General features: G+C 46.5%; 1 protein-coding gene, 1 long non-coding RNA gene and 1 pseudogene across 4 annotated transcripts; 2 read left to right on the top strand and 1 right to left on the bottom strand.

The window, feature by feature from the left end:
• Positions 1 to 1,305: 1,305 nt before the first annotated feature.
• CBX4 (chromobox 4) lies at positions 1,306 to 14,301 on the bottom strand. 3 transcript variants are annotated; one of them, XM_061615812.1, is made up of 6 exons: positions 12,272 to 14,301; positions 8,860 to 9,109; positions 8,675 to 8,718; positions 7,541 to 7,606; positions 4,630 to 4,696; positions 1,306 to 3,688 (listed from the first exon to the last, which is right to left on the bottom strand). In XM_061615812.1, the coding sequence occupies exons 2-6, from the start codon at positions 8,926 to 8,928 to the stop codon at positions 2,324 to 2,326; spliced, it is 1,611 nt and encodes a 536-aa protein (XP_061471796.1). In that variant the 5' UTR covers positions 8,929 to 9,109; positions 12,272 to 14,301; the 3' UTR covers positions 1,306 to 2,323. The 3 variants fall into 3 exon arrangements, with proteins under 3 accessions (XP_061471796.1, XP_061471798.1, XP_061471797.1); XM_061615814.1 differs by lacking the exons at positions 7,541 to 7,606; positions 8,675 to 8,718; positions 8,860 to 9,109; positions 12,272 to 14,301 and adding an exon at positions 7,449 to 7,491; XM_061615813.1 differs by lacking the exons at positions 7,541 to 7,606; positions 8,675 to 8,718; positions 8,860 to 9,109; positions 12,272 to 14,301 and adding an exon at positions 6,951 to 7,213.
• Positions 12,309 to 27,815, top strand: LOC133379824 (uncharacterized). The gene is made up of 3 exons (XR_009761280.1): positions 12,309 to 15,741; positions 17,298 to 17,363; positions 26,593 to 27,815. It is a non-coding gene; the product is annotated as an uncharacterized LOC133379824 (long non-coding RNA).
• LOC133382486 (5S ribosomal RNA) lies at positions 23,819 to 23,937 on the top strand (annotated as a pseudogene).
• Positions 27,816 to 27,885: the final 70 nt, after the last annotated feature.

Genomic DNA, 27,885 nt, shown 5'->3' with positions numbered 1-27,885 from the left:
CTAGATCCCTCCAAACCAACCTCCTAGCTCAGTGGTAAGGAACAATGTTTTCATGCCAAAATTCGCATGTTCAATTCCTGGCACCTCCAAGTGTATTCCACATGGGACTCCTGTCTCGGACCCTGGAGAGCTGTTGCCTTTACATATTTTACTGGTAAGGCCCACAAGGGCTTTATACTCAAGACATCTAGTGGCAGAACCAGTACAGTTTCTAGGTCACCCCTCCCTATCCTTGTGCCCTCCACATATTTTGGACTAAAACTTCCATCACCACCAGCCAGCATACCCAATGGTTAGGGTGATGGGAGTTGTACTCCAGCAACATCTTCAGGGCAGCAAACTGAGAAAGGCTCTTCTGGGTGTTCTATGGCTTGGGGGGCAGCGGCGGAGGGAAATGCATTCATTTTTTCTATGATCACCACTTAATTCTGAAACCCACAGCTTCAGAGTGACATTCAACACGATTTATTACAGCTCTACTGCATTCTTGTGGAAGTATTAGTCTGGCAATCTACCTTCCTGGTAACCTTCATAGTAAGAGGTAACAGCCCACTGACTTGGCAGGAAGTTTTTTTAATTGTTTAATGGTGAGCACCCCAAGTGACTGTCATTGGATATTTGATAAGGCCAATCTATGTAAAGTTAACATTCCACGCAAGCCCTAGCAAAGACCTTACAATCTGTAATGCTTAAAATGAACGTTCTGTTTCTTAAGGAATAGAATCCTTATATGAGGAAAAGTATGAGTGTGTGTGAGTGTGTGTGTGTGTGTGTGTGTGAGTGTGTGAGTGTGTGAGTGAGTGAGTGAGTGAGTGAGTGACCTTTTGTCACTATCATTTTACCCCAATTATTTATTATATCCAGGATTCTTTAAGTAGTTACAGCTAACTTTTTTTTTAGAAAAATCCACAGTTCTACATGTGGAAGCTAATCAATGGAGCACTCTGTAAAATTTGTTTTTCCAACCCATTACATGCAAATGAATTGGATAATCATATGTCAGGAATGATGCCATTTGGTACCTCCCTCTGATCTGCACCAGATAACATTGAAATTATCTGAAAACTAAAGAAGAACAGAAGCTTGCCCACCAGGTGCAAGTGCTCCCTTCGTGGGCTCTCAGCTAGTGACTGGGAAAGAATTTCAGAGGTCATCTAATCCAAGACGTGGCACCGACAGAGAAGTTACCACATCCAAAATATCCCCTGCAGATTAAGACAGGAGACCCAGAATAATAGCATATGCTTAGATCACATGCACAATAGTAGGGCCCAAAGTTGTAATAAATGTACTCAAAACTTCCTGTTGTTTTTGGAAAGGTTTATAATCCTTTGCAATGGCTGCAAGACACACAGTTTTCCTTCCTGCAGGATCTACTCCCCAAAGACCGACAGGTGCCCCTTAGGTGTTAAGACCCCCACCACTTTTCACCCAGTCTTTGCAACCTAGACCTAGGCTAGCTGGAGAACATCAAATGCACTTTCAACATCTCCATTTAATATTTACATTCAAGCAATTCATAATAATTGGAAGCTTATAGTTTAGACATTTCTAGTAGCAGCAGTTTCTATAATAGCTTGTTTAGCTTTAGATAATGATTATTAATTCTTTTTTGCACATTGAAAACAAGATGTGTTGACAACAGTATCAAAAAATATATACCAGAGGAAAAGATGGTTCTGCAGTTTTATGAAAACAAAGGGCAAGGAAAACAAAACCAGAAGTAGCTTTTAAAAAGGGTGGAAAAAGAAAATATTCTGATATAGCTTTTAATATATATATAATATATGTATTTAATATAATTATATATATATATAGGGCAAATCTAGGGAACTCCATAAATCTAGGCTTTTTTATATTTCATTATATAAATACCTACAAATAAATATAATTGCATGGCCCACCTGGGGAGGCCTGCCTTCAGCTCAAACAATACATTTTCAGCAACACCACATACAAACGGGAGCAAGAACCACTCAACAAGTTAGCACTGTTAAAATATAATACTATTTAACTCTCCCGTTGAGTTAACTGGGAAGAAGCCACCACCCTCACCACATCCTGATGCCCAAGATCCCTACAGCACAGAGATGACCCAGGAGGAACTAATCAGTAGGGAAGCCCACCCTCTCACAAAGCAGAATCACCGTGCCCCATCCTAGCTTCTTCCAGGGTGGGCGGAGGGGGACATGTCCAACATTTGCAGGACTTGCCCTGAACATGGCACCATAGAGTTACTCTCTGGGTAGAACAATACCTTAGAGGAGGGGGTCATGTGTCAGGCTGCCAAGGGAGAGTGCCAGGAGCCTGTGCAAGGGCCTCCTCACACTGTTACATACTCCTTAAAGGTCACAGTCAGGCAGTTTGCTGTCACATCTGTTATTATTATATTCCCAAAGAAAGGCTTGAACTCTTGCATGGGTTCCTCCTCTTCTTCCTCCACCTCAAAGTGTTCCACTTGCTTCTGAGGTTCTGGCACTGGTTTGTCTGCTGGTGCCGGCAGAGTCTCTGGCTTAATGTGCACTAGGCCAGGCTCACTGTCCCCACGAGCCTTGACACACCGCAAGTCTATGGGCTCATCTAAGTCAGAGTCCAGCAGGATAACCTCAGGCTGGGAGGCAGGAAGAATGAGGGACTCAGGTCTCTCGTGGGTGGAAGGTCCGAGGCAAGTGGGAGCACTGATGCTCCGGGAAGTGAGACGTTTCTTGCCACTCTCCTTATCCCCGTGGGGCTCAGAGAGGCAGCGCTTCCGGGATCCACCACAGCTGGGTGAGAGGTTCAACCCTACTGCAGAAGCAGAGTTGTGTTCCTGCTGCTGCCTGGAGTCCAGGGACCATGGGACTAGGCTTGGCTTGGTGGTGAGCTGTAAAGGTTGCTGCTCAGGAATGGGCGGTTCTTTGCCTGGGGTTGTAGTCTTTTGGAAGTTGGTCCCAAGCTCAGCAGGCACTTTACTTGCCTCTGTCCCAGATTTTCCTTTGGGGTCACGGCCCAGCCATCTCTCCTCCCCAGGCTTTTTCCACAACTCCTGCCTCTCCTCAGACCCTCTTTTAGTAGTCCTGTCCTCAGCCATTCGCTTCTTGGGTGGCTCTCCAGACTTGATCTTCACGGCCTGCATGCCGTTCTCCATGTACTTGCTCATGACTATTACAATGCGGCCATTCTTGTTTTTATTCTTGACAATCTTCATTTTGCCACCAATGCCATTGCTGGTCACACCATCCCGGGGAGGTGGTGGCGGCGGCCCTGTACCACTGGAGAGGTTCTTCTCTGCCCCGTTCTTTCCTTCTGTACCACCCAGATTCTTTACTGGGTTTAACAAGCTTTTGGCTGAGCCATGAGACCATTTGTCTGAATGGGACATCAATGGGCTTTTGCTGTGGTCCAAGCAAGCCTGTCCTTGCTGAGGCTCCTTGTTGCTAGGCTGGAAATGGGGTTCATACATCTTGGGATCTGGCTGATAGTGGTGGTGCTTCTTGCTGTTCAGCTGGTAGTAGTATTTCCCCTTGCTGTGAGATTTTATGTTGCTCTCCTTGCCATTAGGCTGGTACTGGTGGTGCTTCTTGCTATTGAGTTCATACTGATGCTGCTGGCTTTTACCAGAGTTGCCAAGATCCAGTTTGGGCCTGTTTTCCATGGCAGGGTCCTGAAGGCCAGTGAGGACATTAGAGCGGCGGGCAAAAGACGGCAACTGCAAGGGTGGTGAAAGAAAAGAGTCCATTAAGGGCTTTAAAAAGAAGGCAAGTTGGTGTCTCTTACCAAGCCTATTAAAACAGATTCCATAAAACCCAGAATTCATACAGCAACAGTTATTAAGAGATGTTCTAAATCCCAGCCCAACAACCTCATTCCATCATTCCCCTAACCGACTGAGCATGACATGAAATTAGAAGGAACAAAACTTCCTTTCAATCAGTTGTCCTTTGGAGGCTTAGAGCAAAAGAAACATGTGGGGAGAGAGTCAAGGATGCAAGCAGGAAAGCTGGGGTGCGTGTGCTGTGAAAAGCACTCTATGGCTTCTATTACATACTTCCTGCTGAGGCACAGACATTGTGCATTGCAGATCTCCACAAGTGAACCAAGAACTGCACTTCATAGCCAACTGGGCGACCAAATACAGAAACTAAGACAGACAGCAAAAGCTAACAATTTTCTTTCTGGTACTTCAGAGGAACAACAAAGCAATTTCTTTCGGACACAGAAGGCTCAGTCATGGTAATCCAAGATGTGGCCCACATTTGCTGAGCTGTATTAGAACATATTCCACACATATTGGCAAAAGAACTGTGAAGTCCTAGTCTGTGAGCTGATTAGCTGGAAGGGAGAAGGAGTGGGCAGGGCTTCCTCTGCCGTTTACAGTTAACAAGGTGTGTGTGTGTGTGTGTGTGTGCGTGCACATATATACACCATCTCCCAGAGCATGATGAAACCAAGATGAAATTATCTTCCCTAGGGAAAGGCACTACACAAGGAAGCTGATATTAATTAATTAAACAAAAACAAAACCAGTACTCATAAAGCCTTCTTTAACTCAGCTTGCTCAGCAAGATTTCCACTTCAAGATTATCAGTCTGACTGTATTTTCTTATCTCATTTTGGGGGGAAAACAGCAAAGGGATTGACTAGATTTACCTGAACAACCAATGGCTTTGGTTTTGGTCCTCGTTTGCGGTACCCCATAAGTTGCTCCTGCCTCTCCCTGGAGAGATATAAAAATCAATAGCAATGATGCAATTAGGAAACCTCTGTTTCAACAGCCCACCAGAGGACAGGGGAGAGAAGGGTGTCCTTTTCCATGTCAGTTAATCATGAGCACAAGACAAAGGCTGAAATCCTAAGCACGCTTACTTGGGAGTAAGCCTCACTGAACACAGTGTGACTTCTAAGTAAAAGCCCAAGACTGGGCTGCATTTTTACTACGGAGCAGGAGAAGGAGGAACCTACACTTCAAAGGGCAACAAGATGAAACACTAAAAGGTCGCAAGCATTAGCACAAGCAGGCAGATACTGCTTCCTCAAGCTTCTGCTTAGTATCAGTTATTCCAGTAGAGAGGAATGAAATGCACAGGTAAGTAAGGGGTGGGTGGGAGACAATTTTAGGAGCATTTTTCACACAACACTGAAGAGCACCTTTCATGCTTTGCATGTGTAAATGTTTCAGATATTTCTGTACCACTATTTATTTATTTTTTTAAAAAATCAAAGTATTTTATAACAAATAGAAAACCATACAGTAAAAACTATTAATACACAGTAAGTACAAAGGTCAACTAAGAATGTTAAGGAAGGGTAGAAAGAGGAAGAACAATTTTTTAAAATGAATGTACAAAGTAGTCAGGCTTTATAATGGAATTATAGGCATAAGTACTCCCCCACCCAACAAAATTAGTATGCAGTCCTTCACACTTTTCAATGAGTAAGCGTCACTGAATTTAATGAGATTTACTTTTGAATAGGCATGCATAGGATTGCAGTGTTAAGTGTTATGGATGAAAATGCCCTACATCTATAGCACCAATAAATTATATCAAGATCTAAGAATTCCCAGGCAAGTCTGTAAAAAAAAAAAGTTTTCATAGAGACCATAATTTTTCCCAACACTGCTTACAGCCATAAAAAGCAAAACCTTTTGAAACCAGCCAATCTGATATTTTGCAACAGCACAAATCATTGAATTATTCTGGCCAAGTCTCTCACGGGATCATTTTAGCACTTTAAATTGGGTTGAAAGTATATCTTTTCCAAGGGCCTTATCTTGATTTGCACACCACGTACCATGTTGTCATACATTTTAATTTTAAAACATCAAAACAAACACAATTCAAAGCACTTAGTAGAAAACAAGTCCCACTGAACAGACAACCCAATCCTATAAATGTCTGTTCAAAAGTAGGCTCCATGGGGCTTACTCCCAGGAAAGTGTGCTTAGGTGGGTTTATTTCCAATTAAACAAAGTTACCATATTGCTGCAAACCTAGACTACAGTCATTTAAAAACCTCATTGAAATCCATGAGGGCTTACTTCCAAACCAACACATTAGGACATCTGGGATGCTAGCATGACTGTTAACTTTTAAGCTGTTGCTTCTGCTGGCACTCTCCCTGCCATTAGAAGGCATTCTTCTTTTTTCACTTCTCTTAAAAAGGAGCATTAAGAACAGCAATATGCAACCACTACATACAAAGGGGCAAGCATGTATTAGCATTTGCAGGGAGATCTTGTGTAATAGCAGTAAGTTTGCCTGTGTGACAGCAAATCCTAGACAAAGCTGATGCTAGACGGAAGTCTGTGCATGCCCCTCCCCCTCCCCTACACTCACTCCCCACGCTGCAGTGTTTTGGTAACCAGCAGCAAGCATTCAACTTCCTACCCATGCACTGCAAAGGGGGGGGGAGGAGGAGGGGGGGAGGAGGAGGAGGGGGAGGAGGAGGAGGGGGGAGGAGGGAAACCCTGCTGGAAAGCAGGAATTGCCCTGGATGCTAATTAACTCATTAGGATTCACGTAAGGCGCTCCTTCCCCCACCACTGTCTCAAGGCTGCTCACTGACTGACTCCACGGAGAGGGAAAGACGTTCTCCAGTTTGCCTTCCCTGCACAGTAACCAAATTATCAATCTAGCGCGGGAAAGGCAGGGGGCGGCTCCCGACCCTCTCATCTCCACTCTAGGGCTGGCCAGAGCGGCCCAACAAAGGCTAGGCAATGCCCGTCGTTCCAAGCAGCGCAGCTGAGGCACCTGGAGATGCAACCTCTTCCTACCACCACCACCGCTGCCACCTCGGGCACACTGCGAGGCCTACAGCAACAAGGCTGCCTCACGCTCAGAGTCTTCAAGCAAGGTAGCAAATGCACCGACTGAAGGGGCACCACGAGGTGCCAGGCGTAGTCACTACAAAAACATAAACCCGAGTCCCCCTGGCTGTCGCCTGCCGTCTCCTACTCTTTCCAAGCTTACACTTCGGTTTGCGTCAAAATCCTGCAGGAAACCAAAGCACGCAAAAAGGGGAGCCGAATCCATGACAGAGACAGCAAGCCATGTACGCTGGGGTCGAACAACCCCCCTCCCCAGCTTAGGCAGCCTCGGGCTCTATTAGGGTTGCATAGGGGCTCCGACTTTTATGGAGAGTTCCGCAGCCCCAATTCCTCCAGGCAGGCTTGCAAAAATGCCAAGCGCAAGAGCAGCAAATCTGGTAAGCACCGCACACGCGCAACCGGTCCCTTCCATCAGGATCAAACACCGCCTCGCCAACGACCGAGGCAGGCAACTCAAGCGCGTGAAAGGAAGCCCTGCGCTGCAGCGGCGAAAGGGTTAAAGTGAAGTTCCTTAACGCGCAGCGCCGCTTGCACAAGGCTGCCACGCTCCCTCCAACCTGCGGCAACAGCATCAGAGGAAAGGTGCTCTTCACTCCCCGACCAACTCCAAGCCTGCCCACTTCCCGAGCAAAAACTTCACCCCGTGCTGCAGCGGCTGTTTGTAGGCTATACACTCCTCAGCGAGACAGACAGACAGAAACACCCCTCCCCCCTCACTATAGAAGGTCTCACCTGTTTTGAAAGGCGATTAAGAGCCTGGGATCCAGGATGTTTTCTTCCGGCTCCCACGTGTTATATCTTTATAAAGCAAAGAAAGGATGGGGGGGGAGAATCACAAAACACAACACCACTTAATTATATGGAGCAATAATGATCACTTGCTGACCTCAATGGGAACTCTTATCCACACACACCCATATAGGAAATTGCGTCCAGGGGGCCATTTTAGAGATTCGCTAAATTAGCCGCCGCCCCCTCCCGTTTTCTAGGACCTATTTCAAAGTGCGCATTCAGGACTGCCGCTATAGAGAAGGGGGATGGGCAGAGAAGGAAAGGGCTGGATGCTAGGCGGGAGGGAGAACGACAGAATCTTGTTTATTGAGCGCGGTTATTATTCCGGAGGAATTCCATGCATGCAAAGGGGAAGGGTTTTCAAGCCCCACCGCTCCCGTGGGGGAGCTAGCCAAAAGCGCCCCCCTCAAATTAGCCCCCTTCCTCCGCCATCTCTGCATCCAACCCAGTCCAGCTCCTTCGCCCTCCTTGCTAGGCTCTGTCATCCAGACCCCCGTGTAGCTTATAGCTACGTCTGCCCCGATCCAGCAGAAGTAGCAGCACTGAGGGGCAGGTCAAGTTAAAACGTAGCCCCCTCCCCGCCAGCAGGGCAGCAACCCGGTGACAGCGCTCGCCTTCCCCTGGTCTCTCCTGCCCCTGGTCTCTCCTGCCCCGACTAGATTCAAGCACTTAAATCGGATCTTTTAAAAAATGTATTATGGGTTTTTCTTCCTCCCTCCCCTGCACCCGCGGTCTCCGGTCTCCTCGGTTCTGCAATATGGAGCCTGCTTTCCAAGGGAAAGGAGCCATTTTCTGCAACTGCTGAACATCAGTCGCCGCCTTGCCTTCTCTCTCTGAAGCTGTTGGCTCTGCACCCCTTTGCCTCCTTTTTCTATTCTGCCTCCCCCCCCCCAAAAAATGCATGCACTCCTCTTTTCTTATGCATGCGTTAAACACCGAGGCATTTTCCGGACTGCTGGAGCATGCAAGAGCGTGTTAGTGGGGGGCACGATCGGGCAGACTCTGCAGCCCGCGTTCAAGACCAGGCAGCCGTTTGAACGTTCCTTGTCATCCCGTTCCCTTCGTGGGACTTACTTGGAGGACCATCCTCTCCATTTGACGAGATATTCCACTCGGCCCTGCAAAGGAGGGGAGGGGGGGAGATAAAAGCCGTCAGGTTCCAGAAAGACACCCCCCCCGCTCAGTCTACCCCAGACCAACAGCCCTCCCTCCTCCGTCCTCCACCCTTGAGCTTCAAGGAGCGTCGCTCGCTCACTCACCTTTCGGATACGCTTCTTTTCGATGCTTTCCACGGCGAAGACATGCTCTCCCACTGCCGGCAGCTCCATTTTGGGTGGGGGGGAGAGTCGGGGGGGGCAATCGGCTGGGAGAAAAAAACTGGCGCTGGCGTCTCGCAGACAGCAGCTCCGTCCACTTCGCCTTTCCAGACAACTGATCTCCAGCCTCTTGCAGCAGCGCAACTCATGCAAATCCTGCCAGAGACGTCAGAGGGGGCGGGGATCTCGCTGCCTGTCAAAGGAAAAGCGACCAGAGGATTGGAGCGAGGCTGTCGAGGGGTGGGAAAGGGGGGGAGGGGAAACGGAGAGAACGTTAGGGAGGCGGGAGTGAAGGAGATGGATTTGCCCTCCCCCTTTCCAATGCAGGAGATCTGTGTGCGTGTGTGCGACTCAGGGAGAAGGTTTGACTGCTCCATTGCTCAGCAAACTGCCCTCAGTCAGCCCCCTTCCCTGGAATATTTAGAAGCTGGCCCGGGCAAACAGCTCTAGGATGGAATGCAGACCCTGTAAACATCAGCAGCTTAGTGGCCACTGTACCGCATCCCACCCCCCGGCAGTCCCCTGGCTGGCTACACCCTGTGACAGAGTCTAGTGCAGGGAGAAGGACCCCCCGGGTTTTCAATAACGGAGGGCTGAAAAGTTACAAAGCAGCACCTCAAATCCCTTTGGGGTTATGGTGACAGAAACAAGGCTCACCCGCAGCGTTTTCAATGTATTTTCTGTGGAATTGGTCTGCAACGGGAGAGGGGCCTTTTCTATTACGGAATGTCCCTTTAGATTGAAAGAGGCCAGGTCTAGCTGGGAGAAACGGGCAAACGGGGTCAACGTAGTAGGAGAGGTTTACAAACGCCCTTGGGTGGGGAGCAAAGAGCTGAGGAACAGGTCCGCTTAGGTTCTTTGACAGAAAAGTAGCTCCTCTTTTGAGAATGAATGCCGCCTTAGGGTTTGTCGGATTTAAACTCTGATCTTGGATCTCAGTGACCCCTTTTAAAGAAAAGGTCAACAAGAGGATCCTTTTAAAACGAGGTGCTTCGGCTAAAGGTTAGGAGCCTTCTGTCTCCTTAATTAATCCAACGAGCGCAAGAGCAGTAGTTGAAAAATAAGAGAAAATGAAAACATTAGCTGGAGCGGAAGGTGAGCGGGAGATGCTGTCAATGCGGAGAAAAGGAACGATGCCAAGGAGAGGTGTATGTGTTCGGGGCGCGTCAAAGTTCTCGTGTCTTAACCCCAATGGAAGACTTCAGGAACGCACTGCAAAAATGTAACCCTCGTCACCGTGGAAGAAGGAAAAGTAAAGAAGTGACATGTATGCCCGAGATCGCTAAGGGGAGACAATGGGAGCCAGCCAGCTCTTGATCGAATCAGGGCTACGTGGAAGATGACAGGAGGAGAACCCCGGACAGGAGGATCTAGACAGACACTGAAAAGAAGTCCATCACAGAGGCGGATCTGCCCCTCAGATCCGGAATTACTGCGTGTAGGGGGGTCGGGTATCTTGCGGGACAGTCTAAGGAAAGAACCAGATTATATTCTCTAGGGGCGAATTCTCCTTGTCGATTGTCACACAAAGCGGGCAGGAAACAGGGCAAGTCTTTAGGTAGCTAGCAGCGCCAAGTCAGATTTACTCGAGAGTAATCATTACTGAAAGTAAATGGGGAGAGTTTCAAGAGGCTGGGCAGTTCCTCTAAGCGGAGCTCAGAGACGTGAGCAAAGTTGTACACCTCTGGGTTTCTGTGAGGGAAACCATGACGGAGAAGGCCACCGACACCTTTGCCCAGGAGTGTCTTACGCCTCAGGGAGTACCTGATGCATTGTGGGGTGGTGGCTTATTTTTAGGAAACAGTCCGTGTAATCTGCTGAGTTATGATGGAGTCACTGTCTAATTTTATCACCACCGCTGTCGATGTCAGAAGGAATCACTTTGCTACTCTTTCTGTTTCCCCCTTCTCGGGGCTGGCGTCGTGTGTCAAGGAAGGCCGCAGCAGGAAAGCGCGGGGCGAGGTGCTGAGTCCTCCGTCTACATCGCGCGGTACTAGGAGCTCAGTTCTGAGAAGAAGCGGAGTAATCTAAGTAAGGAGGCGGATTTTCCACACAGAAGGAATCGTTCTTTCCTCGTAGCCACCAATTGCGTGAGGTGTTGCTGAAAACCGGAGTACCGGTGACGCGCTGGCGCTAAACTAGTGGGAGAGGTGGGCAGCGGGAGGGGGGGAGTCGGGCTTCATACGATCCCAAATCTGCGTTGGCAAAAAGAGTCCTCCGGCAAGGTGGCCGCTCTGGCAGAGGGCTAAGCAGAAGCAGCTTGCTAGCTTGTTTATTCAGCACCGTGGAAAGATGGCTGGACCCAGATCGTTTTTATCCATTAATACTAACGCTCTTTCGCTTAAAAATCGCAGGAAGGCGGGCCGCTAATATATACATATTCCACGTGTGGCTAGCTGGATTTTTAGCATCAAGTGAGCAATCACGTCTTCGCTCCGCTGCCTGCTAGTGCGCCCCCTACTGATGCCTGGCGGAATTTAGCGCCGCTTCAGCCGAGCGGAGTCCCCAAACTACCCTGTAGGCTGAGGATCCCGATCCACGGATCATGGTGGGGTGGAGAAAAGTTATACATTCTCTGTATTTGGATAATAGGAGGATACAATCGCCAGTCCCCAATCTGTTCTACTCTAAGCAGTGGCGACCCTTAATTCCATTGGGCGAATGTGTGTTTGTGTGGCGCGTGCGTGCGTAGTAGGATACTCCATTATGTGGACATGGACGTACAAGATCACGTCCTGCTATTCTGCTTTCATTCAGAATAACTACCACCTCTTGCTTCTATAATCATAGACTTTTCTTTCCACATAGATCACGTATTAAAAGAGTGGAAGAAACCACCCTCTGATAGCATTTTAAACCTCTTGATCGTGAGCACTAAATAGTAGTTAGGATGCTTTAAGTGGTTAAGTAGGGCGGGATAAGTGTTTTTCCTCACAATACATTCTTGGATTATGCGCCATTTAAAAATCTAGTTGTTGTTGGTTTGTGTGTGTTTTTAAAATGAACATAATTCGGTGCTTTTTCTCGAGATGGTGACTGGATCATTTTAGGATCATGGTTTCTTCTCCTGAAGTGATTTTACGCTGTGGGGGGGAGGGGGCAACTGTCGGCAGAAGAAGTAAAGGAACATTCCTTTACTTTTTGGTTAGGTGGGACAATGTTGCCGCAGCCTGAAATCAAAGAACGGGGTGGGGGGGAGAGAGAAAGAAGACGGTTCACTTGGCGTAATGATTGCAGGTGAGAGAGAATGCGCAAATATCCTCTTTCAAATCCTAAATTTCCCAATCGCCAAATCAAATCAAATGGGAGAACAGACTCTAACAAACTGATTGCCCACTGATTTCACAACCTTTACCTTGTCAGAGCCCAAATTCCCTCTGTGTTCGTACGTGCCCAGACCTTCATTTGTCTGTTTCCCCAAATCTTCATTCCAGGTGCGTTATCCCACCCAGAGTGAACTGTAATCGGACAGGCAATAAGGAGTAGTTGGAGGCAAACGGTCGTAGGAGTTTCCTGATTCTCCACCCGCTTCAATAGAAGCCCAACCTTACGCTGGCATTGCGACATAAACATACGGCATGACGTCATGAAGCATAGCTGCGCTGAGTTTGGGGGGGCAGCCGGAGCTGCTGCGGCCTGCGATGGCCAGAAGAGACAAGGTAATGGAACTGAGCAGAAGAGAAGGTGATTAAATAACTCGGAGAAAGTTAATTAGACTGAGGAAGAATTTGGGGGAATTGCGTGTTTTAAAAACAGCAATAAATTCCACTGGAGAGTAGGTGATTGTCTGGAATAGGGTTGCCAGGTGCAGACGCCTCAAGAATCTTTAAGAATTGGCTAGGAGGGAGAATTTATCCAGGCGCAGCTTCTCCTGCTACAAAGCGCTACAGTGACAGGAAAACTTACACCAGTTCTTCATTCTATGACCCTCTTAAAGATACAGATGCTCTCCCAACTCAGGATCACCTGGTAATCAGAGCTTAAAGAGAGGGATGGGTCCATATATTCGTGAACCCGCGTGAGAATCTCGCGTGGGGGAGTTCGATTGCTAAACAGCAGCTGCTTTGTGACTTTTGCTACGGGCTCCCCAGCAAGATAGGGGCTTTGCCAGAATCCTTTCCGCCTTTCTTTTGCGAGCCTGCTGCGTAAGACTTATCATCCGAAGCATTCTCCCCACGTCCCTTCATCTCACCGACAAAGCAAGTTCCTCGATCTGTGCCTGACACACAAGCGGGGCTCCACAAACAAGCCGGGAACTTCATTTTGCCACATCGCTCCTCTCTTTGGAAATAGACATTTAGGAAAATGGGAGGCTCGCAGTCGCAACTAAAACCCAAGAGCCAAAGGAAGGAAGGAAGGAAGAAACGCCCAGCCATCTGAGCATACCAGACAACTGTTATGCGGGCATCTCTACAGGAAAATAATAACTGTACTTCAGCCTAGAGAAGTACAGTTAGTAACAGTTTCTCTCTCTCTCTCTCTCTCTCTCTCTCTCTCTCTCTCTCTCTCACACACACACACACACACACACGCGCGCGCGCGCGCGCGCGCCGCCTGGCTCCTTAAAGGGATCTGGCTACATCCAAAGACCGATCTCTAAAGTGAAAGCTCAATTTCTTTAATTCGAAATACTGATAACTGAGGAGCAAATCCTAAATCTGGGAATACTGAGTGAGCCGTTTTTTAAAAGTGGCTGTGGCACCAGGATCTGAACTGCGTTTACTTGGGTGAGCGAGCCCTACTCGGCCTGCCGCACAGAACTCTAGAGTGCTTATCACCACCGGGAGGATTCAGCTAAAGCAAAACGAAAAGCCGATGTAGTTCTGAGTCCCTTGGGTCTTCGGTGGCTCCTCTCTAGAGGCAGGTTCTCCTGGGCGAAGCCAGCAAGCGGAAATCAGCCCTCCAGGGTAAGACGGCGGGCTTCACTCCTCCGGAGTCCTGTTGAACTCTCCAGAATCTCCTTGAGATAAGGCTTTTGTTGCATGCAAGGCAGAAGGGGAAAGGCGTCTTTCTTGGAAGTGAGTTGGGTTCTGGAAGAATGGCTTATGAAGAATCCATTTATAGGACGGGTCAGAATCAGGAAGCTATTCTGGAATAAAGTGGGGCGTAGCAGTAAGCTTGCAGTGACTCTGAGTTATTCATTTTGAACCACAGAAGACTCGCCGTTAAAGAGGACTGCGCGCACAGCGGGAGGTTCCGAAACAATCCCTTTTTAACTCGGGCTTGGAAGCAGGAAACGAGACTGAGCCAACGATCTCGAAGCTTTTCATTAATTTCCATGAGATTCTCTAAAATTTCTTTAAAAGGCAAAGTATTTGCGTGGGGCAGGGGTGTGTAGGAGGAGGAAAGTCTCCTTTGCGTGGATCCAAACAGTGTTATCTGTTCTCTTCCAGCTGCGTTCCTAACCCTTCAGGAACGGAAAGAGTTAAGCGTTTCCGCATGCAAATGAAGCCAGGGTTGGCAGCCACGTGTGCCGCTAGCGAGGGGGAGGGAAGCGAACGCCGATCGCTCGCCGCGCTCTCTGCCTCTGCAGCAGTCCGCTGGGACAATGAGGGGCAGAGCAGCTGAGTAGCAGGGAAGAGCTGCGAATCCCTTACTTCTCGCAGTGAATAAGGCAAGGTTTTTTAACCCGAGCAACGCCTGACTAAAAAGGGGAGACGCTGCCCTGCCTACCCCGGCAACAAAGCCTCCTTTTACTTTTGTTGTCAGAGACAGACAGACAGCCGTAACAATTGCAGGAGAATCCCTCAGCCAATTCGTGGAGATGAAATGAAAGAAATATAGGTTATACCTAACTGGGGGAGTTCACACGTGCAGGATCTTCCTACTCCGCTACTGCAACATCCGGGTGATCATGTGTTCATATGTGCGAAACAGCCATAGCAGATAAAACACCAGGCCACTACTTTCGTGTCTCCTGATACCGCCTTAGACTCAATAGTTTTAACCCCCGCTGAGGTCATTCCCACGTTCAGCTAGAAATAATATGATAATTACACATCCATCCTCAAGGATACACAGATGAACTAGCTCTAAGAACCCATGACAGAGATGTTATGGAAAGCAGTTCAGAAATCTCCCCACTTCAGATTTCTTACTCTTTGGTTTGATGACTTGATCCCTTCCAAAATCAAGGTACATCGAGTACCTGCAAGGTTTGCCTGCTTTCCCGAAAATCTCTGAACACCCCCCCCCAGCTGAGATAGAGCAGGTAGCTACAAAAGGAAAGGCTTTCTCACCAATGACCCCACATTTTTGGAAAATCCTTCCAAGTGAGACTCACCTGGCGCCTACTTTAATGTTTTGTTTTTCCAGTGATGGCCAAAATAATTTTTATTCTTCCTGGCTTGATCCCTATTCTGCTTTTAATGTTTGTGTTTTAAAGTGCAATCCAGTACATGACTAGTCAGAGGTAAGCTCCATTGGGTTCAATGGGACTTACTTCCAGGTAAGTGTGTACTGGATTGCAGCATAACTCTGTGCTTTTTAAGGCTGAACACTAATGTGGGTTTTTTAGCCTTCTTTTATCATTGTCTTAGTGCTCCTTTTACACCGCATTGATTGGTTTTGTGATTTTTATCTTGGGTTTAATACTCCTTTGTATAACACCCAAAGAACAGTATATCATTTATTTATTTATTATAGTTATATCCTACCTTTCTTTCACCATAGAACCCAAGGCGGCATACATGTTCCCAGGTGGTCTCCCATCCTGGCACTGACCAAACCCAAACCTGCTTAGCTTCAGCAAGTTGGTGGCCTCATGTGCCTTCAGACCATATCATCCAGAGAACAGTTATTGGGGGAGTCTAATAAATATAGCAGGTAAATACAAACATACATGCAAGGGATTTCCTTTTCCTCCTGCTCTTTGCAATGTGATCACTCATAAGCATTATTTTCCACCATCACCCTACTTCTGTATGTGGTGCCATTTGCCTCAACTGTGTTTTCAGCTCTGCATTCCATAAGTACATAAGACACCTACTGGACCAGATGAAAGGTCTATCTAGTCCAGCTTTCTGTCTCACATCATGGTCAACCAGATGCCTCTGGGAAGTGCACAAGCAGAACATAAGAGCACAAACAGCCCTCTCCCACTCTTGTTCCCCAGGGGCAGCAACTGGTAGTCAGGGGCATACTGTCTCTGCTCCTTGAGGTAGCCTATGGCCATAAAGATTAGTAGACACTAATAGCTTTATCCTTCATGAATTTGTCTCATGGTGGCCATCATCACAGTTTATGCCAGGAATCCCTTAAGTTTGCAGAGGGTGCTTGCAGAGAACAGGTATCACAGAACCAGTCAAAATCAGCAGCTGCTTGCCTAAATATGAGAGCTGCTCTGGTCTGATGGCTTACTTGTGTTATGTAAATTTGTATAAATGAGCAGAGATTGTCAATGGTCTGAGATGTGTGTGTGAATTTACCTAAGTGGCAGGCTTTTACCCTGTATTAAGATCACTGAGACTTTAGTAAACTAAGAAAAGCGACTTTATTTATAGAAATACATAGCAGATAGAAAGGCATACCTAGTTTTAACTAACTAAGTTGGAGGTACAATGCCCAGACGTGGGAGTTGCCCTTGTGGCTCAGAAGAGAGAGCAAAGACAAAGATGTCTCCTCTCTCTCAGACAGTCAAAGAAGGAAAGGGTGGAAGGAGGAGGAGCAGATAAGCTTCCTTAAGCATATCAGTCTGTGACGGAAGGAAGTTAGTCAGAGCATCACAGGTAAAGGTAGTCAAGCCTAGACATCCGGAGGACCCTAACTCTATCTCCCTTCTGGAACATAAACAACAGCAAAAAACCAGAACAGGAGTTGTTCTTGCCCCACTTCCAACACCCCTTCTCAACGAGTGTTTGGTTGAGCCCACGGCAGCTTGCAGTGTCTGACTTTGCCCAATGCCTTCATGAGAAGCATGTCTGCAGCATGTCTTCCGTTGGACAATACTCCTTGAGTAGTCCTCTGTGGAAGGTATATCTAATGAAATGGTGCTTCATGTCTATGTACTTGGTTTGTGAACTCACCCCTTTTGACTCCATCCTTGGTTGTCCTCATGCATTACAACAGGCCCAGGTATAGAGATGCCAAAATCTTTGACAAGTTCAAGCAGCCACATCAATTGTCTGCTTGCTTCAGAAGCTGACACATACTCTGCTTCTGTTGAAGAGAGTGCTACAGTCTCTTGTTTCTTAGTTGCCCAGCTGATCACTGAATTTCCATAATAGAATATGTTTCCACTGGTGGATTTTCAATCTGTAGTGTCTTCAGCCCAATGAGTATCTGCATATCCTACTAGTTTGGGATCTCGGGTAGCTGCTAACTTCAGTTTCATGGTTTCATTGCCCTTCCGGTATCTCACCACTCTCTTGATTGCTTCCCAGTCTTTCTTGGTTGGCAAGCTGGTTTTTCTGCACAGGTATCCCATTGCTACCATCACATCTGGCCTGGTAAGTACTGATATACAGATGTTTTCTGATTGCTTGTCTTGTATCTGTCAATGTTTCCTTTAGCATCTGGCTTTTATAGAATTTTGTCTTGTAGCCTACAGCTTTCCTTTCTTGAGGAAGCTTGGTCAGTGTCCAAATTTTACTTTTGTGTAGAGCTTCCAGCTCTTTCTTGGCTGCCTGCCTCCACCTCTCAGCTTTGGCTTTGGGTAAGGCTTCAATCTCTTTCCAGGTCTCTGGCTCTGGAAGTTCATCTCTCATGAGGTAAGCAAGTCTCTCTGGTGGTTCACCTCTGTTGGTGTGTTCAGAGCGTCTGGGTGCTGGCACTTCGGCTGCCCCTTCTGGCTCAGTTGCCTCTTCTGGCTCAGATTCCTCATCTTCCTCTGCAGGTGTATTATTGTCATACCTTCTGTGGTGGAAGAATAACTTGGCTTCTTCCATTTTTCTGTCATCTGTTTTGTGTGGCGTCCCTTCTGGTCAGTGTGTGCACTTTTCTTCATAAAAGTGGACAGCTCTGTACACTCCAACTTCACCAGTTTTGGGATCTATTACTTGGTATCCCTTCTGCGTTGAAGAATATCCAGTGAATGTTACTTCCTTGGCAGTGTTGTCAAGTTTTGACCTCTTTTGTTTTGGGATGTGCACAAAGGCCTTGCACCCAAATACATGAAGGTGAGACACACTTGGTGTTCTATCATGCCATAGTTCAAATGTTGTTTTGTTGGTTGCAGATGCAGGAAGTTGGTTCTGCAGGTAGGTGGCAGTAACCACTGCTTCTCCCCAGTACTTTCGTGGTAACTGTGCATCTTCCAACAAGGAACGAATCATCTGTTCAAGGGTCCTCCTGTTCATGCGTTCTGCAACCCCATTTTGTTCCGGATTGTAAACAACTGTAGTCTGGTGCTCTATGCCTTCCTCACATAGAAAGTCTTGCATAGCCGTAGACACATATTCTCCTCCATTGTCAGATCTTATGATCTGTGGCTTTCTGCCAAATTTGTTGGACATAACTCTAACATAGTCCTTCAATTTTTGAAGTACTTGGCTTTTCTCTCTCAGCAGGTGCAGTATAGTATACCTTGAGTATAAAAGTCAGAATGTAAACATTTCCACCCTGAGATGGCACTTTCTTTAGCCCACAAAGGTCAGTGTGAATTAATTCTAGAGGCTTTTGGGGTTTCCTTTCACTTTTCTTAGGAAATTTTGGTTTCACACCTTTTGTCTTTATACAGCACTCACATCTTTCTGTAAGAACATAAGAACATAAGAACATAAGAAGAGCCTGCTGGATCAGGCCAGTGGCCCATCTAGTCCAGCATCCTGTTCTCACAGTGGCCAACCAGGTGCCTGGGGGAAGCCCACAAGCAGGACCCAAGTGCAAGAACACTCTCCCCTCCTGAGGCTTCCAGCAACTGGTTTTCAGAAGCATGCTGCCTCTGACTAGGGTGGCAGAGCACAGCCATCACAGCTAGTAGCCATTGATAGCCCTGTCCCCCATGAATTTGTCTAATCTTCTTTTAAAGATCTAATTTGTCTAATCTTCTTTTATTAGGTGAGTTGTGCATCCTGAATCAATTAAAAATCTGTTTTTATAATTATCTTTCCTTTCATCAGACACATGGTAACTAGAATCCTTCACTTTAGTCTACCCATCGGTTTTTCTCCTTTCAGTTTGCCTTTGTTTAAAGTCAGGCTTTTCTGACTTTGAAGGTGATTGGGAGATCTGCATATGAAACACCTTTTACTGTGTTTGTCTATGCCCTCTTGTGGATTAGGGCAATGACTCATGTCTCTATCCTGTCTTTGCTGTTCCTGGCTGCAGTGAAATTTGATTTCTCAGACAGAGTTTGTTCCTGTCTGCCTTTATAATCCTGAACTTTAAAATATGATATAATCTGATTCAAATTCTGCTCTCTCTGTTCTAGTACACAAACAGTTAATTGATTACTTTCATGGAGATGGATCAGGAGTAATGCTTTTTGCATCTCATCAAATTTTCTTCCACACCTCTCCACTTCATGGAGCAGTCCTGTGAATCTCTATAGATGTGTATTGAGACTGTCTCTCAGAGTAAACAATTCCTTGTAAAGGAACATTACATGATTTTTAGATGTTCTGTCATATATTTCTAGCTTCTGCCACATTTCCTTCACATTCTTACATCCTATGCAAACATTTAGTGCCTCATCTGATAATGCAGAAATAAGAAGAGATTTCACTTTTGCATGTTTATGTCTCCAGGATGCTGTAGCAGTTTCATCCTCTGCCGAGGGTTCAGGATCGGTTAAGACTTCATACAGGTTCTCCCCTTCCAGGAGTGCAGTCATTCGAAGACTCCAGACCACATAATAGTCCTTCTCCAGCCTTGGGACGTTAGTCTTTAGTGTTGATTCTTCAGCCATAGCTTTCCTATCTTTTGTTCTGCTTTTCTTTCTCTAACCTAGTCTCCTTTTTTGATCTCTTTGTAAATCACACACAGTATTTAGCCTTTTTAGCTTTTAGGCACAACTTGCAATTCAACTTATCCCTCTTCTGCCATTGGTGCGGAGGAACATGGGTGATGCCACCCCAATTTCAGTGATTATGGGCACAGGGAAATATAGCCATGGGGATATGGTGAATACCATAGAAGACGAGGGCAAGGCTATCTGCGCCTTGTTCCTTGCTGCCACTCCTCTCATGGATGGGTTCCTCATTGCTCATCTGCTGTGCCCACTGGCCTGTGTGTGTTGTTGTTTAACGCCAGATTGGTACACAATAAGACCACTCCCATCCATGATTTGATTGTGGATGAAGGTGCCAATTTGGTGTGCATTACCGAGACCTGGGTGGGTGAGCTTGGAGGAGTTGATCTGACCCAACTTTGCCCACCTGGATACTTGGTGCAACACCAGCACAGGCTGCAGGGATGGGGAGGAGGAGTTGCTGTGGTCTACAGAACTTCCATCTCTGTCACCAGGAAACCACTCTGTCTTGGAGCTGGCTGTGAGGAGACAGTAAACTAGGGTTGCTGCTGGTGTATCGTCCACCCTGCTGCCCGGCAGCTTCTCTGACCGAGCTGGCGGAGGCCATCTTGGCTGTGGTGTTTGAGAAGCCCAGAACGATAGTGCTGGGTGATTTCAATGTCCATGCTGAGGCTGCTTTTAGTGTTCCGGCTCGGGACTTCATGGCCTCCATGATGATCATGGGGCTGTCTCAAGTTGTTACTGGCCCAACACATAGGGCAGGGCACACCCTCGACTTGGTTTTTGCTCCAGATGGAGGAAGGGGTGGTCTGGAGATGGGGGTGGTGGATGTCACCCCATTGTCATGGTCAGATCACTTCCTGGTGAAGTTTAGACTTATGGCTCCAATCCTTCCCTACAGGGGTGGTGGATAGATTAAGATGGTCCGCCCCCAGAGACTAATGGAATCCACAGGATTCCTGAATACCCTGGGGGAGTTCCCAGTAGATAGAGCAGGTGAAGCCCTTGTCACACTGGAACAGCGAGGCACATTGGGCTCTTGACACGGTTGACCCCGAGTGCCCTCTCCGGCATTGTAGAGCCCGGCTTGCAGCTTGATACACCAGTGAGCTAAGGGCAATGAAACAGACAATGGCTAGAGCACAAGTGGCGAAAGACATGCTGTGAGGCTGATCAGGCATGAGTAAAACATCATAACCATACCTACTGTGTGGCGGTGAGGGCGGTGAAGAAGGCCCACTTCTCTGCCTCTATCACACCCTCAAGTAGCCGTCTGGTGGAGCTTTTCCATATTGTCAGGGGTCTGTTGACATCAACTCCAGGAAATGGAGTCTTAGACCCTTCAGAGGTCCACTGTGAATTGTTTGCAAGGCGCTTTGAGGTAAAAGTTGCTCACCTCCGTAGCAGTCTTGATGCCCCATCCGCATCTACTGTAGTCCCCAATGAGGTGTCCAGTGCAACGTCTGCTGCAAGTTCTTGGGAACAGTTTCAGTTGATGCGGCCTGATGAAATGGACAAGGTGCTTGCAATGATACAACCAGCAACGTGTCCTCTCAACCCTTGCCCTTCTTGGCTTATTAAAGCTTGCCGAGGCGGTCTGACCAAGTGGATCCAGGGTTTGGTCAACACATCATTGCGGGAAGGAGTGGTTCCAGCTGCCTTGAGACAGTGATCTGACCACTCCTGAAAAAGCCCACCCTGGACCCATTAGGTTGTGACAACTACCGACCGGTTGCAAATACCCCCTTTTTAGGGAAGGTGATTAAGAGGCAGGGGCGTCACTACCGGGGTGCGGAGGGTGCGGCCCGCACCTGGGTGTCACCATGAGGGGGGTGACACCCAGAGCCGCCCTGCCCCGCACCGTTGCCCGGGCCGGCGTTCCCAGGCCTTCTCCGGCTGGGTGCCCCTCCGGCCCGTGCCCTCCCAGGGGCCTGGACGGGGTGGCTGGCCTCGAGTGCGCGCACGCACCCAAGCCAAGCCACCTCATCCATGCCCCTGGGAGGACACGCACCGGAGGTCCGCACCCCCCCCACACTCCCGCTAGTGACGCCGCTGTTAAGAGGGTTGTGGTGCAGCAATTGCAAGTACTCTTGGATGAAACAGATTATCTTGCCCCATCCCAGTCTGGGTTCAGGCCTAGTTATGGGACTGAATCGGCCTTGGTTGCCCTGATGGATGACCTTTATCGGGAGAAGGACAGCAGGAGTGCGACCCTGATATTCTTACTTGATCTCTCAGCGGCTTTTGATACCATTGACCATGGTCTCCTTCTGGGCCGACTTGGTGAGATGGGTATTGGAGGCAGTGTTTTACAGTGGTTCTGATCCTATCTCCAGGGTCGCTCTCAGAGAATAGCATTGGGTGACTGTCTTTTGGCCCCCTGGCAGTTGTGTTGTGGGGTGCCGCAGGGTACCATCTTGTCCCCCATGCTGTTTAACATCTATATGAAGCCCTTGGGAGAAGTCATCAGGAGCATTGGGGTGAGATGTCAGCAGTATGCTGGTGATACCCAGCTCTATTTCTCCATAACATCTGAATCAGGAGAGGCTGTGCAAGCCCTGGACCGCTGCCTATACACAGTGGTGGGTTGGATAAGGGCCAATAAACAGAGTCTGAATCCTAGCAAGACGGAGGCACTGTGGGTTGGTGGTTCCCGAGTTTGGATAATTTGTCAGTTGCCTGCTTTGGATGGGGTTGTACTCCCTCTGAAAGAGCAGGTCCATAGTCTGGAGGGGCTCCTGGATCCATCTTTGTCGCTAGAGGCCCAGGTGACCTCCATGGCTAGGAGTGCCTTTTACCAGCTTTAGCTGGTAAGACAGCTGCGGCTGTTTCTGCTCTGGAATAGCCTGACCACTGTTGTGCACACGCTGGTAACCTCCAGGCTGGATTACTGTAATGCGCTCTATGTGGGGCTGCCTTTGAGGTTGGTCTGGAAGCTGCAGCTAGTGCAAAATCCGGCGGCGAGACTGCTCACTGGGGCAGGGTATCACCAACATGTCACCCCGCTGCTGAAAGAATTGCACTGGCTGCCCATTTGCTACCAGGCCAAGTTCAAGGTTCTAGTTTTGGTGTACAAAGCCCTATACAACTCGGGACCAGAATACCTGAAAGACTGTCTTACCCCTTATATACCCAGTCAATCATTGCACTCCAGAGGTGAGGGCCTTCTGCAGATATCATTTTGTCATGAAGTTTGTTCTGCACAGTATAGGAAATGGACCCTTAGTGTGGCGGCACCTACCCTGTGGAATTCCCTCCCCTTGAATATTAGGCAGGCGGCATCTCTGCTATCTTTTCGGCGCCTTTTGAAGACTTTCCTCTTTCAGCAAGGCTTTTAAGTTGAGACCTATCCCAGTCTGCATCTGTGTTAGAATTGCTTGTTAATATGCATTTTTAAAAAATGTTTTAACTCTTTTAAAAATGCTTTTAAAGCTTTTAAAAATGTTTTTAACATTGTTTTGTTTTAATGTATTTTAAGGTCTGTTTTTATGATGTTTTAAAGTGTTTTTAGCACTCCTGTTTGCCGCCCTGGGCTCCTGCTGGGAGGAAGGGCGGGATATATATATATATATATATATATATATATATATGTATATATATATGTATATGTATATATATATATGAATGAATGAATGAATGAATGAATGAATGACTGGACTAAACAGCAGACTGTTATTGCACATTTTAAAAGCCCCCGTTTCCTTTCACCATTCAAGATGCAATCCTTGACTTGAGATATGCAGGCTGAGGAGCTATAGGATATGATGGTTGTTATGCCAAGATTGCTTGGCCCTACCCATAAACAACTGTGGAATTCAGGGGCATTTGTTAATGCTGTGATGGATAAAGGAGGAAAATTGCTCCAAGCTGTGTGCGCTGAAAAAGGACACCTTTTTTATTTTTTAAAGTAAATAGGTATCTAATGAAAGAAAACCAAGGCACAAATGACAGTCATGTTAAACCACTTTTTTTAAAGTAGTCATTAAAGCAGAACACAATGGCCATACTACCCTGAACACACCCAATCTCATCTAATCTCGGAAGCTAAGCAGGGTCAGGCCTGGTTAGTAGTTGGATGGGAGACCACCTGGGAACACTGGGTGCCGTAGGCTTAGAGGAAGGCAATGATAAACCGCCTCTGAATACGTCTTACCATGAAAACCCTATGGGTATATCCAAAAAGATTCATAGGGTCACCATAAATCGTAATCAACTTGACAACAAAAAACCAGAACAAATGACACCAGCAAGAATACAAGAGGTGGGGTGGAGTGGGGATGACACCTCTGTACAATAAAACATAAAGGCCCAAACCTGGTTCCAAAAATTTGGGTAGAAAAGCATCTTTAAAACGATAACTTTAAGTTATTAAACTGAGCAGTTATAAAGGCCTTTGATAAAGATTTAAAAGTTGATAAAAAAAACTGTGCTGAGTGATCTGTTGAAAAAGTTCCTTTGGAAATTAACCAGCTGAAAGTTCAAAAGTGGAATCTAGACAGATCTAGGTGAGAGCTAGTGCAGTGGTAGTAAGCAAGCAACTGAGCTTTGAAACAACAAATCCTTGGTTCAAATCTTGCCTATGCTGTGAACTTCAAGGTACTGTCTCAATGTCAGTCCCCGCCCCCCATATACACACACCTGTACAATATAGGGATAAAAATTCTGACAGGGCTGTGATAACATATATCAAACACTTTGCAACACTAAAAAGCACTGTATAAATTATAAACATAAGCATAGTGCATGCTTTTTTATTTTTATTTTATTTTTAGTGACCCAGGAAGGGTTTCAGAGTACACTCCTGAATACTCATACAAGGGAGTAAGCCCATTAAGCTCAGTGGGACTTACTTCTGAGTAAACATGCTGAGGATTGCACTGTTTGGATCACTTCAATATTTTGGCACACTTATAGAACTGCTTTGTCCCAAAGTGACATATCTTGAGTGTCTCAAGAACAAAGCATACTTCTCTGTGCAGGGGCTAGAATCCCATGGTGAGGGAATTTTTTTTGTTTATTTATAACATTTTCGTACCACTTTTCAACAGCAGTGTTCTTGGAGTTGTTCACAAATAATAATAAAACTATAACAAAATAATAGCTGTAATCAGCTATTAGAAAAACAAAGGGAAACAGCAAACACAATGCCACAAAGCCAAAGTTCCAGAATTGCCAGATAAAAATTAAACAGCAAAGGCACAACAAAAATAAATTGATATTTATTACATTTATTGAATTGATATTTATCCCCTCTACAAGAGAGGGAGGGAGTGTGCCTGCCTGCCCACCTTTTCAAGGGAATTGAGGGTGTAAGAGGCAACTCCCAAAAGAATCCTGACCGTTGTCTGACAAATCTAAATTTCCCAAATGATGGAACATGGATCAGGGCCTGATAAGCATATTTTAATGTTCCAGGGTACATATGGAAGCAGGACCCTGAAATACTTTGGGTCCATTCCATTTAGAACTTTAGAGGCCAATAACAGCATCTTGAATCGGACCTTGAAAGAGATTGGTAGTTGGTTTAGAACAGGTATATGTTTGTGGAAGAACACTCCTGTTAGCATGCTGGCAGCTACTTTCTGTTCCAGTTGAAGCCTCTAGACCATCACTGAGGAAAGTCCCATGAAAAGAGTATTATGGTAGTCTAATCAACAACCATAATATGAATAACTGTAGCAAAATCCTTGTCTTCCAGTAGTGGGTGCAGTTGGTGTATCAAGCTAAGCTGGTAAAAAACACTTGAGGTTATTGCTGTTACCTGGGCAATGCAGAGCCAAGAATTCCCAAGTTGCACATCTGATCTTTAAGGGGTAATACAATCCTATTCGGGATAAACAGTTTCCCATCCATCTGGACAACTTAACCACACAAAAGAACATAAGAGTAGCCTGCTGGATCAGGCCAATGTCTCATCTAGTCAAGCATCCTGTTCTCACGGTGGCCAACCAGTTGCCTCTGGGAAGCCCACAAGAAGGATCTGAGTGCAAAGAGCATTTTTCCCTCCTGTGGTTTCCAGCAACTGGTAGTTGGAAGCATACTACCTCCAACTATGGAGGCAGAGCATAGCCATCATGGCTAGCAGCCATTGATAGCCCTATCCTCCATGAATTTGTCTAATCCTCTTGTAAAGCCATCCAAATTGATGGCCATCACTGCCTCTTATGTGAGCAAATTCCATAGTTTAAGTATGTGCTGTGTGAAGTACTTTATTTTGTCTGTCCAGAATCTTCCAACCTTCAGCTTCATTGGATGCGCATAAGTTCTAGCCCTATGAGAAAGAAAGAGAGTGAAGTTGTGGACTGAGCAAACCAGTAATCATTCTCAACCACTCGTTGCACAGTGTGGAGATAATATTTAACTGATGTTATAAAATGCTATGATGTATAATATACTCTATATCAGTGGAGGCTATTTCATTAGAGCTAATGGGGCACTGCCCCACAAAATTCAGACTACCCTAACTGAGCACCCATCTGCCTGCCTTCTTACTTACAGTCATTCAGGGGCTGGCCCTACCTGTCATTGGCTCTGGCTCCACCTATTGTTGCTCTCCCTGCCTTCTGACCTACCATTCCCAATGGGCACCAGCCACTCCTGTTCTGTATAAATACGCACAATGGCTTGGATTAAGAGGATCTCTTGTGCAACAGGTCTTTCCTTCCTTCTCCTTTCTGCTGTGGTCTCTTGCGGACCCAGAAAAGCAGCTTCTCAGCAGCAGCATCTGTTTTGAAATGACTGAGATTTAATTTATTTTTTATTTCCAGCATGCATTCAGGGATGCTACTGTCACATGAAGATCTGATAACAAGGAAAAACAAAGTTGTGTGTTTGTGTGTGTATTGATGACTCAACAATCCAACTCACCAGAGGACTTTGCCCAACAGGTTCATGAGTATGTTTAATGACACGGGAAACAATATTGATCTGTATTTGACCCTAAGAACTACACGAAAGCAGTTGGTTTGGGGCATCATTAAAAAGTAGCAAATTGCCTGGTATTGAATTAATATGTTTTTAACAACTAAAACTGCAATCTTATGCACATAAGACCTTATGGGAATAAGCCTTCTTGAACATGTGTCCCAAGAAAACATAGATAGGATTGTCTTGGAGGTTATAGAAAGTGATAGAGTATAGGCACCCTCTGACTCTGTTCTGTAAAATGTAGCAGTTTGTATCATAATCTGATTTTTGATGAGTTAAGGTAACGTAGAAGAAGTGCACATTCATAGTTCACTTTGTCTTACAAGAGCAACATATGATTTTTTATGTGCACTGTTGGTTTTGTGGAGGGCTAACACCATTTGAATTTTTTTTGTCCTAGGCATGGTAGGCTGGATCATATTCCATTTTGGGGGTGGTATCCAATTATAGCACGCTGCTCATGAAAACGAGTTAGGAGACCCTCTGGAGCAGATTGGGGAGGTGCTGCAGGAGGAAGGGGAATTTTGTCTCACCCACCAGTGTGATGCTGGATCTTGCCCTAGCGTTTCTACAATATAGGATATTCTGTGAAGCTCTGGTATATTGCAACATAAGTGAGGATCTTTTAAACATAAGAGATAATTTCTGACACCCCAAGCCATAATGTAGATGCTGTCAAACACATTTTATTTATATTGAAGAGAAAACATATGTGTTTGTGAAGGGGGTGCTATTATTAAATCAGCAAATCGCATTGATCTAGAAGACTTAAAACAGGAAAGAACCAGCAGTCGAAGGCTTGTCTGTATCAAGGAGGACAATCACTTTAACTGCGATCAGAGCAGGAACCGCAGTGCTGGCTTAGCTTGCAAGGAAAGGGCTTGCTGGGTATCGCCATTTGTATATACCTCTGGCTAGGAGCCGAACAAAGACCCTGCCTCTGTACTGTCACAGAGCTGAGCCAATAAAAAGCAAACTGATATTACAATTTTGATTTCCCTGGGGGCCTGAAGGGGCTTAATGTAAGAATTATTATCCATTGTGAATAGCGGCTGATATAGAGCGCACAGAGGAAATGGTGGTGTGTGTGTGTGTTAAATAAAACAAACAGTGCTGTCCTTAAGCAATGCTAC

Source organism: Rhineura floridana, chromosome 3, assembly GCF_030035675.1.
Source record: "Rhineura floridana isolate rRhiFlo1 chromosome 3, rRhiFlo1.hap2, whole genome shotgun sequence".
In the NCBI taxonomy this organism is placed as follows: Eukaryota; Metazoa; Chordata; class Lepidosauria; order Squamata; family Rhineuridae; genus Rhineura; species Rhineura floridana.
Note: the sequence above shows the minus strand (reverse complement) of the source record. Positions and strands in the feature narration are given on the sequence as shown.